This window comes from Xiphophorus couchianus, chromosome 5 (genome assembly GCF_001444195.1).
Source record: "Xiphophorus couchianus chromosome 5, X_couchianus-1.0, whole genome shotgun sequence".
Lineage (NCBI taxonomy): Eukaryota > Metazoa > Chordata > Actinopteri > Cyprinodontiformes > Poeciliidae > Xiphophorus > Xiphophorus couchianus.
The window spans coordinates 8340454-8351133 of NC_040232.1; the positions used below are offsets into that span (position 1 = coordinate 8340454).

The 10680-nt window shown below is 36.8% G+C and overlaps 1 protein-coding gene across 1 annotated transcript; it reads right to left on the minus strand.

Moving 5' to 3' along the window:
* Nucleotides 1-2480: 2480 nt before the first annotated feature.
* On the minus strand, nt 2481-4741 carry LOC114144229 (uncharacterized). The gene is made up of 5 exons (XM_028016811.1): nt 4535-4741; nt 4101-4391; nt 3204-3267; nt 2752-2796; nt 2481-2635 (listed from the first exon to the last, which is right to left on the minus strand). Exons 1-5 carry the CDS (start codon nt 4713-4715, stop codon nt 2575-2577), a joined length of 642 nt encoding a protein of 213 aa, XP_027872612.1. The 5' UTR covers nt 4716-4741; the 3' UTR covers nt 2481-2574.
* Between the last annotated feature and the right edge of the window lie 5939 nt (nt 4742-10680).

Sequence of the window (10680 nt, forward strand, 5' to 3'; positions counted from 1 at the left end):
TCCACCAACAAAATGCGCATCTCCCTCCATTGTTTACAATTCTGTCGCATAGAGGCGTAGGTCACTCGACAAGACGGGTAGAGGAAATAAAATTAAATTCCAAAAGAAAATAGTAACGCAAAGTGATTTCCATAAGTAACTGTAGTCTGACTACTGGATTTAAAATAGCAACGCGTTAGATTACTCGTTACTGAAAAAAGTGGTCCGACGTCACTGGTGGTCTTGAGATTTTGTTTCAAACTGAGTTTACACCTCTGGGAAAAATTTAAAGTTTCTCTGATTTTACTCTTTATAAGTATACGTTTGAGTAAAATAAACATTGTCTTTTGTTCTGTGAATTACTGACAACATGTCGCTTAATTTTGTTTGTGAATGTATGTAAATAAGCAGTTAGATTTAGAAAACCACACCAACAAATATCTTCTCATGGGTCTTAGCCCTGCTGGGGGCTAAGCACCCCTAAAAGTCAGATCCTAGAATCACCCCTGGGTGCAGTAATCTAAATCTACCACATGATGGAGGCACAACATAACAAAAGAACAAACAAATACAAAATTAACTAAAGCATCCTATGAAACAAATAAAGCAAAACTAACTTTAGCTTAGCACAAACAATAATAAGTGAATATTTAAGTGACAAAATTAACCAATTAAAATCAACTTGAAACAACAAAGTCTCCCCCGTTCAGTCTTTCGGAAAAACAAATGGTTTGTTCCAGGTTTCCTCCTCCAGCTTGTTCTTTTGTTTGCATCACCTCAAACAAAAGAACAAGTGTAAGTAAACCATTCAGACAGACGTTAACTAAAGTGTGCACCCAATAGAAAATAGATGTCTAAATGAAATAACTTAAACTGACTATAAGCTGTAACTAATATCAAGACAAAATAAATACTAACACAATGTGGTGGTGGTAGGAGCATCCACCACATGCCTATTTTACGCATTTATTACAATATCATCTGCAAACATATGTAACAGGTGGCACCATTAGGTGTCGCACTCTCCACAGCCTGAGCCTCCGTTAAAGGGAAGCTGGACTGGTGGTGGCTAAGTGTTAATTTCCTGTGTGTGAGACCAGGTGTGTGTTGGGCCCATGCTGTTTGCCGGCTGTGGTAGGTTGGAGGAAAACTGTTTTAAAGTGATTCTCCTAAGTAAGTTGTGCTGATGTGGTGTTTTTATACAGGGCTGCATTGTTAATGGTGTTCCGGTGGTAGCGTTACCTGGCGTGTGGTTGTTCGACGCCGCAGGTAGGCTTATACATTTGTCTCTTAATTAGAATGAATTGTATGTTTTTTATATTGTTTTTATCTGGTAGGGTTGCACCAGATCTGCTACACCAAGTTTGATCTCAGAGTGCTGGTTTATGCAATGCAGGTATGCAGTGTTTTTTAATGTGTTTTAGATTGACTTGATTAAAAGTCAATCTAAAAATTACTAAGTAATCATTTAGTAATTTTTGTGTTTTTATTTTTATAGTTTATCACTGCTTCCTGCTGTCCTTTTAGAGTTTGGTTTTGTTTTTTTGTTAGTCACCCAGTTAGGATTGTTTGTCTCCTCGTAGTACTTGTGAGGGTGGGCTAACAACTTTTAATTTATTTTGTTTGTTTTGTTCTCTGTTTGTTTTTGGGTCACTTCCCCGAATATCTAAATTCCTATGTCGTTGTCAATCTTAAATAGTTGAGACCCGATCTTGTTGGTGTGATCTCCAGTTTGAATTGCATGTGATCATGTTTGCAGTGAATCGAGTGCATCTTAAGTTTGCGGTGAACACTGTAGTGGTTTACACGGGTTTGTCCGCCTGATGTGGTTAAATTCGGGTCGAACATTATCGGGTTGACAAACAACGGATAAAGTTAACGGGGAAACCTTTTATGTGTGTAACAATAAATATTGTTAATAATTAACTTCATTCTGGTGGTTGTTTATTGCCCACCAGCTTGACGGAGCTGTAACATTTTCATTTCAGGTTGCATTATATATAAATATGTATTATCGGGAAGCAATTTCAGGTTAGGTGGTTCGTGACTGTTTGTTAAATGGGTTAAGTGGTCTTCAGCCTGAAAAAGTTTGAGAAACAGTAGCCTAAAGAGAAATAGAGCAACATTTTTATTGGGCTGATGGAAGCCAGACATGTTTTCAATCTTCTGGGTCACAATATTTTAATAAAACAAGCAAAGTAGATCAGGAAATCTCTGTAGATCCAAGATAAAAACGTGTCACAGGTCTGCCTGCAAATTTGTTTTTATATTTCCTATTTTTAATGGCTTTTTAAAGGCCTCTTATCAGTAAAAATGTAATCTTTGTCTGTAACAACCATCTGAGTTGACATTATTCGTGAATTGTGTAAAGAGCCGCACAAAATCATTGGGAAGGCTGCAAGTGGCCACAGAGCCGCACTTTCCCTACCCTCAGTAATTGCTTTTACTTTGCAAAACTGATCGAAAGATAAACTTTCTTTTTGTAAACACAACACATGGCACATGCTTCATATTTTTTATTCATTTATAATGCTCAATAATTTGGTAAAGAAAGACCGATCATTCTATTGAGATGTTAGGGTGAAACAAAGTTTCTCAGCATTCACTGAAGTAATGGTCCAGTTTCTGGCAGTCGCCACCTATGAGTTCCTTGACACTGCAAGCAAACAGAGGGGATCACTCAATAAAGCACATATTGTCATTTGTTAACCAAGCTGTCAAAAAAATATAAAAAACTAAGAAGAGTAAAACATTTTCATAAATTAGACTTACGCGTTCCAAAGCTCCTTTGAGTTCTTTGCCATGAAGCCTTTTGTTCTGTTGAAGAAAGTAAAAAAAAACAACAAATATATTTGTCATTTGTCATTGTAATGATTCTTCCTTAAACTGCTTAATTTTAACATTGTTTAGTTCTGTTGAAAAGGTATTTATTCCCCTATAGATTTCTTCTGTTTTTTGCTTTTATTGTCACAATCTAATAATTTAGATCATCCATCCCAACAATATGCAATCCAGTGGAAACATCACGATTTCTCTGATGATATATTATGGCAAAAAAAACAAAAACAGAAGAAATCTGTAAGGGGACAGACACTTTTTTGCCATACTTCATATAACTCAACCACCACCATGAAAATATTTAAGAATACACAGTTTACCATCAGGAACTTGGTGTCCCACTTTGGTACAATGTACAAAATAAAAATAAACAAATAAAAACTTACACAAGCTCATTGATGAGCGTCACCACACAGGTGATGTCATCAGAGATGTCGTCATCAGTTAGTTCTAAGAAAAAAAACACAAAAACAGTATTTCCTGTTTAAGATGACAGAACAAAAAAACTTGAGAAAAACAGTAAAAAATGTTAACAGTCCTCATATTACTCTACATGTGACACCTCAGCAATGAGTAGCTTAACGTGTAACTCTAACCCTGCCCCAGATAATTATTGAAAAAACATTTCCCAGGAAAGTGGGCGGAGCCAAGATACGCAGAGAGGCATGGCTGAGTGTGGGGATGAGCAGAGGGGGGCTGTGGTACTATTGCTATGAACTTTGTAACGACTTTTTTTTTAAATCCAAAAAACCAACAAGTAGCAAATCTAAAAATTTTTTGTGCTGTTTTATATTTGAGATGGTTTTAAACCTGAATTCAGAGCTGCATGACATAAAACAGTACCGTTTTAAACAGCTTACGTTTGACGAAATGAGACATTTTTAGGCAACATAATATGAACTCAACAAATTTGCACAAAAATGCAGAAATTTGAAGATAGAACCCTGTCAGTAAAAAAAGTAGATTTGGGGGTTCCACATGAAAACACAACCGCACCCCCACACAATCATTGAAAAATTGCACAAAAGTGGGCGGAGCTAAGATACACAGAGGGGCGTGTTTGGATGAGTGGAGGGAGGCAAAAGGGGCTGTGGTCACAACAAATAAAGAACTGTTGGGGCCAGCACTGAGGAGGTTTTAGTCAAAATAATGCAAAACCTTACATAAAAATGGCAAAATTCGCACAGAAACACAAAGATAGAACTCTAAATAACCCGTTCAGACAATTTGTTAGCAAAAAACAGTTGATTTGTGGGTTAGTTACACAATAACTGTGTACTTACTGTTGCAGTTGATACCACAGATGTTGAGTGATGTGCTGTTGGTGCTGCTGCAGACCAAATTCCCGGGGAGATGGAAAAGGCCGTAAAGGGTCACATTCACATCATCCTTGTTGCTTTTGGAGGACTTGCTGTTCTTCTTGCCTTTTCCCTTCCCTTTATTCTTGTCCTCCTCCTTAGATTCAGATGATTTGCTGTCACTTGGATTCTCCTGACTTTCTTTTCCCGTCCCATGGCTCAGATTTTTCATAGCATTGGTGTCAAAGCCTGAAAGACGCTCCGCGTGGCAGACCACTGAAAAGTTTAAAATGAAATCAATAATTGATTTGACTGTTCAGTTTTCCCAAATCATTTTTCAACAACAAGCAAACACCATTATGATTTAACTTTGCCTACAATTATTTGTTTTTTATCTAAAAACAAAATCGGGTACCAACCCTTGGCTAAGAAGACTTCTTCAGTCAGTCCGTTCACTGTTACATTGTTTGGTAGGGACTTGAATGCCACTATCAGCTGCTGCCTCAGTTCACATTTGGTCACATTTCGAGCTCCAGCCAGGCTGCATCCCAGCACAACGAAAGCAAAAAGCACAAGAGTCTTTATCTTGACACGAAGCATCTTCTCTGACTCTGAGCCTGTGTGTCATGGTGCTTATATGTCTTGTAGGGATCATTGACAGCAAAGAATCACAGGACACCCATTGTCCTCCTGAATAAAGGCCTCTCCCTAAGCTCTCAATGGTGATGTAAAATCTCACAGCTATTTTGAGTTTTAGATCACCAAAAAGGCTTGGGGAAGAAACTGATACATCCACGTGAAACTATCTTTTCTCATTTTTAGGTCACATCTGATCCAGTTGAAAGGAGACTGAAGACCTGGTAAGATGAAACGATTTATTTTCACCACGTCACCATGAGGCATTTATAATTTCCATGAACATAGAGTGGGAGTACAGAACGAAAAAACATCCTGAGCACAACTATCAGGTTAAAACAGTCTCCAAAGGAAGAACAAAAGTAAAAATAAATAAAAAACAGCATAATTAATCCCTGATCATTCAGAGCGCCAGACATCTAAAAGTAAAATATAGAACAGTATTGTGGCAAAAGAAAGGTTTTGTTGCAGTCTGTCCAGAAAACAAACCAACAGAGGGTTATCATGTGTTAAAATAGCCGTATATGATTTCCTACCCTGCAAGTAATGTTTGAGTAACAAAATTAGTGATAGTTTTATTTGTTTTTACGTCAGTGTCATGTGTTATTACTGTTACAAGGGAAACCTGGGTGTGGTTTTAACCATGGAAACTTTCTGAACAGAAACAGCTTGGTTCAGAGTGTCTGCAGGTTTCTGGGTAAACCAACAGAAGGTTATGTGATGAGGTGGAAAATGGTTGCTGCTCACCATATGGCGTAGATTTTAGCAGAGAATCTTTTTCAAATGTTCATAAGCTGGGTTTCCACAGACTGTATAATTGTTCTACTGTTAAAAACAGCTACTGTTAAAAAACAACAAATGAGAGACAACATTCACAAGAAATGCAAATCTTTGCCCACTTTTTTTAACAGACCACAATTAAAAACGTGTGGATACCCATAATTAAATGTATGTACAGTAGACTACAACCGTCCTTAAATCAATGTATTCTCATTTATGGGTCAAAATTGATCACATATATAAGAGAAAGAGAGAACCTGGCTAGATAAGCAAGTCATCATAGAAAAGTAAAGGACAGAGTGTACTAAATGTGAGAACATCTTGAGTGCAGCTATCATGTGTCAAGAAAATCCGAGCTCATCCCACTTCCCCATGCTGGAGATTTTAGTTTAACAGTAATAATAAATAAAGTTATCTTTAAAATGAATCACTCAAGTGACATCTAGGCCCAACAGTAGACTTAAGTGTCAATAAAATAAATCTAGTTGTGTGTGTTGTTTTTGTCTCATGCAAACTTTGCTTTAATTCTACTTTTTTCTATCTAATCATAAAAAATCATAGTCAGTCAGAGAGAGTCATTAAACAGGAAAAGCAGGTTTCCTGGAAAAAGAGGAAGTTTCCAGCCTGCAGATTTATAAAAATAGCTGAGACTATTTTAAAGCATGAAAGTTTTAAAGAATGAAATCTAAACATTATTAGTAATTGGATAAGATTCAAAGTAAAATACTTATATGAATATTGGTTTACTTGTAATAATACACTTATATTTGTGGGAACTACAAGAAAAACAAGTAACTGTAACTTTAGTAGTAAATAATTAGAATCATGTATTATTCTTGGTTTCTTTTCAGAAAAACATCTGTAATAACTCACATTAAGATCATAATAAGAGTAACTAATAAGTAATGGTTATAAAATTATAAATGAATGCTAAATCAGAGAAGCTAAAGAAAATAAATGTGATATAAATGTGATTTTGACATTAAATTTGAAATGGTGTAAAAAGGTGTAACTGCAATTAAACATCACTGATATGTTGGAGGTAGAGAGTAGGTGAAAGGTTGTGCAGGCAAGGGACACAGGAGGTTGAGCAACCCTGAGACATTAGCACAGACATCAGGAAATGTCTGTAAGACAGTGATGGATATGAGATCATCTGTCTAAGCAGACAGCAGGCGCACCAGGGGGGTGGATAAACCCTATAAAAGGTGGGTGCAAAAGAGGAACCTTTTGTTGGATCCTCCGGGCAGCTTCGAGCCAAGATCGAGATGGACAAAAAACTCTGCAGCTGAAGAAGAGCCGGGGCCACGGAGCCGGAGACTGTCCTGCACATGGAGACCAACCCGTCTGGCCCACAATCTGTGGCTTCGAATCGCACTTCTCTCATCGGCTGGGTTCTGACCCCAAAGACAAAGATGAAGACAAAGACAAGGAAGAAGAACTGGTGCCTTTTTTCCTGCCAGCACCAAGTCCTGTGTGACCTCAGCATCCATGCGGAGAGGAGGCTCATCAGACCTGCGGAGATCCTGGCCTTCGCCGATCAACATCTTCCTCCTGCTGCCACACCTTCTTCATCATCAAGCCAGGTCTGGGGTTCGAAACGCCAAACTCCGTCCGTCTCTCTCAAAGGTTCCCTTTTTTAGTACTCAGTATCAGCAGTAGGGAAAGATAGACTAGATGATTGATTTTACTTATTTGATTATTTCTGCTACTGAATTAAGCTGTACTGACCCTTGCAAAAATGCCTTACTAATAAAATATTTAGCATAAAGAAAATCTAAAAGATGTTGTGGACATTCAGTTAATGAGTCACCTTAAAGTTCATTGATGGTTGTAAAATAGCTGTGATGTTTGATTCTGGAGAGGAAGAGGTGGAAAATGTTTTTAGGTTGCTGGTAGCCCATATTTAAAACCTCATCCTTGGGACTCGCCCGAGTCACTAAAACCTACCTGGTTCAATAACAAATGCAAGTTGCAAAATAGAGAACGAGCGACCGTTAACAGGTGTGCTCTGTGAAACTAGTTGGCTGTAGGCTGCTCAGTCTGGCTAATTCACAGGGGGAAGAAGGGTGGGACACCTGGATGTAGGCCGTCAGATAACCAGGCGAATCGTTTCTCGAAACCAGCTTAAACAGAGTTTACTTCAGTTCTGGACAGGGTAAATCCCAGCAGATTTAGGAATCTCAACGGACCCGTTAGACGGAGAGCTGGTAGCACATCTCCCCTCTCAGAAGAGGAAGTACGAGAGTGAGAGAGTAGAGACAGAAAGGAGGGGGGGGTGTTGCGCAACAACACATGTTAAGCCAGATAGAAACAGAACAAAAGAAACAAAAACAAAGCAGCTGTTTCAGTTGGAGCAGAAGTGTTTCTACTACTTTAATCACATTTTCAAAATGTCTGCCTGTGCTCCTCTGTTAGAGAGGAGAGCAAAATTATGGTGCAAGAGAAAATAATGAAATTAAGGTGTACTCTTAACAAAATACAGCTGGCAGGTGATGCTAGATGTGAACCCAGGAAAACCACATGTTGAAACTGGATTATAATGGGCAACCAACTAAGTAAACATAAACCTATATAGGTTTGCAGCTTAATGTAAAAGCAATGCAGCGTTCCTATAACTATAGCCAGGAAGATTTCAAACACAGACAGAAAATGTGATGTGGTTTACAGAGCGATAAAAAGACATTAATACATTGAAGTATGTAAAAGATATCTAACATTTTATTTATTTAATAACTGCAGAAACAGCTAATTAGGGTCATTGTAGATAGAAAAGAAAAGGAGTTATAAATTTCCACCAAAAAGCTCAGAAAACTTTAGATCAATCTCATAAATGTTCTAGAAATAACTTGTACATTTCTGACTTCGTTGGTGGATATTTTTTAGTATGGGGCAATTTTTCTGCCATAATCCAAGAGCACACATTTTCAGTCTGAAAGCAGGATTTCACGTCTTTTGTTCCCTACAAGCAAGCAGAAAGTTTTGCAAGCAAAGATTACAATTAGTGACAATAAAACATTGTGCATATGAAAGAATTAAAGACATGGGATTCTAAAATGAACAGCACAGTTTATCTGTGAAATTAAAACTCCAAAAGTTATAAAAAATACATTCCAGAAATTATTTTTAGAGATTTATAAAAGTTGTCAAGTTTTGACACACCACACTTAGTTAATTTACAGAGAAATAGATTAAACAAGTTATTTTGAGGACGAAACTGAAAAACTATAATTAATTATTATATCAGGATTACATGTCTGTTTATTTTGTCCAACATAAACTATTTTTCTTTTCTGGAGAGATGACTATTCATTTCAAAGATATTTTCCAATGCTGAAGTGCCCAACCATCCATAAATTATTCAGAGGTGAATGGGACGTTTCTCTTATTTAGACTGAAATGTCATTACTCAAAAGTGTGATAATAATACTGGACTCTAGATGGCGCAGTTGCTCCAACCAGAGCTTAGAAAAAAGTTTTTCCATCATCTGAGGCCCTGACGTTCATACATGACAAACTGGACGAATCTGAAACAGTGACAACAACTAAAAATATGATTGGAATGAGCATTAGAAAGTATTAAATAAAAAAGTACAAGAATAATATTTATTTTTGTTTTTTATAGACCCTTATTTTTACCAGACATATTGGAAACCTTTTACAGAAATTGTTGCAGAAATCAGTCCATAGCTCCCAGTCGAATATCTCTGTAAACCTCCCGGTTTACGTTTTTCAAATAATAGATTTCATCTGTTTTTGGGTTTTGTCTCATTTAAATGTTTCAGATCAAACTATTTTTTAATATCAGTCAAATATAACATGGGTAAACACAAGAAAGTTGCTTTTTAATTACAATTTATGAAGGGAAGAAGCTTTCCAAATAAAAATAAAAAAATTTAATAACTAGTTGTGGCAGTAGCTTCACTAGGAATATTTAATTCCCCTACAGTTTCTTTCCTTCACAACTAAATTCAATCTATCCCAAAATGTATCCACCTGCCTTGTGAGGGACCAGACTCAAACGAGGACAGAAAAGTGTTCAAAGTAGAAATAGTTTAAATTTAATTCTTCCAAAATTAGTTAACAAAGATTTAATGCAAGAATAAGTCAAAGTATAAGTAACAAATTTGGGCCCAATTTAACTGAGGTCAACTGAACTCTAACTGAACACAAACAGAACTGACCTGCAAACAAAGAACAAAAGGCTGCTTGAATAGGGGTGCAGTAATCTAAATCTACCACATGATGGAGGCACAACAACAAACGAACAAACAAATACAAAATTAACTAAAGCATCTTATGAAACAAATAAAGCAAAACTAACTTTAACTTAGCACAAACAATAATAAGTGAATATTTAAGTGACAAAATTAACTAATTAAAATCAACTTGAAACAACAAAGTCTCCCCTCTTCAGTCTTTCAGAAAATCAAATGGTTTCTTGCAAGTTTCCTCCTCCAGCTGGTCTGTAATTGCATCACCTCAAACAAAAGAACAAGTGTAAGTAAACCATTCAGACAGACATTAACTAAATTGTGCACCCAATAGAAAATAGATGTCTAAATGAAATAACTTAAACTGACTATAAGCTGTAACTAATATAAAGACAAAATAAATACTAACACGATGTAAAGACCCAACGCTGAGAAAAGAGCAACTCTTTTAAAGGTAATGTAGGTTGAATTCATTCAGCTGAGAGTAGGCTGATTCATTCAGCTGAGAGTAGGTTGACTTAGTTCAACTAAGGATAAATGTAGGCTGAATCTATTCAACTGAGAGTAGTGCATGAGATTTTTAATTAATTACTAAGGTTTTTTAAGAGCTTTAAGGTAGAGATTAATCATGGGAGGATCTTTCTCGAGAAATCAGAAACATTACACCCCAGTTGGACCGTTGGCAGATTATATGTTAAGACAGGTCAGGTGCTCCAGTTTGTGTCACAGTGGCATTATAAATTTGGATTTCCAGAAAATGGGTCTGTAGAACCAGATGACATTGAGAAACTAGAAGTAGCCTTGGTCAGACAGAGAGATGAACTCCAAAGCAGGAAGAAAATTACAGGTCATTTAGATGCAACTATACAAGCACACACATATATATTCACTCTCTGGAAGAAATAGAGCAAAACTTTACAGCAACAACAGTGAAA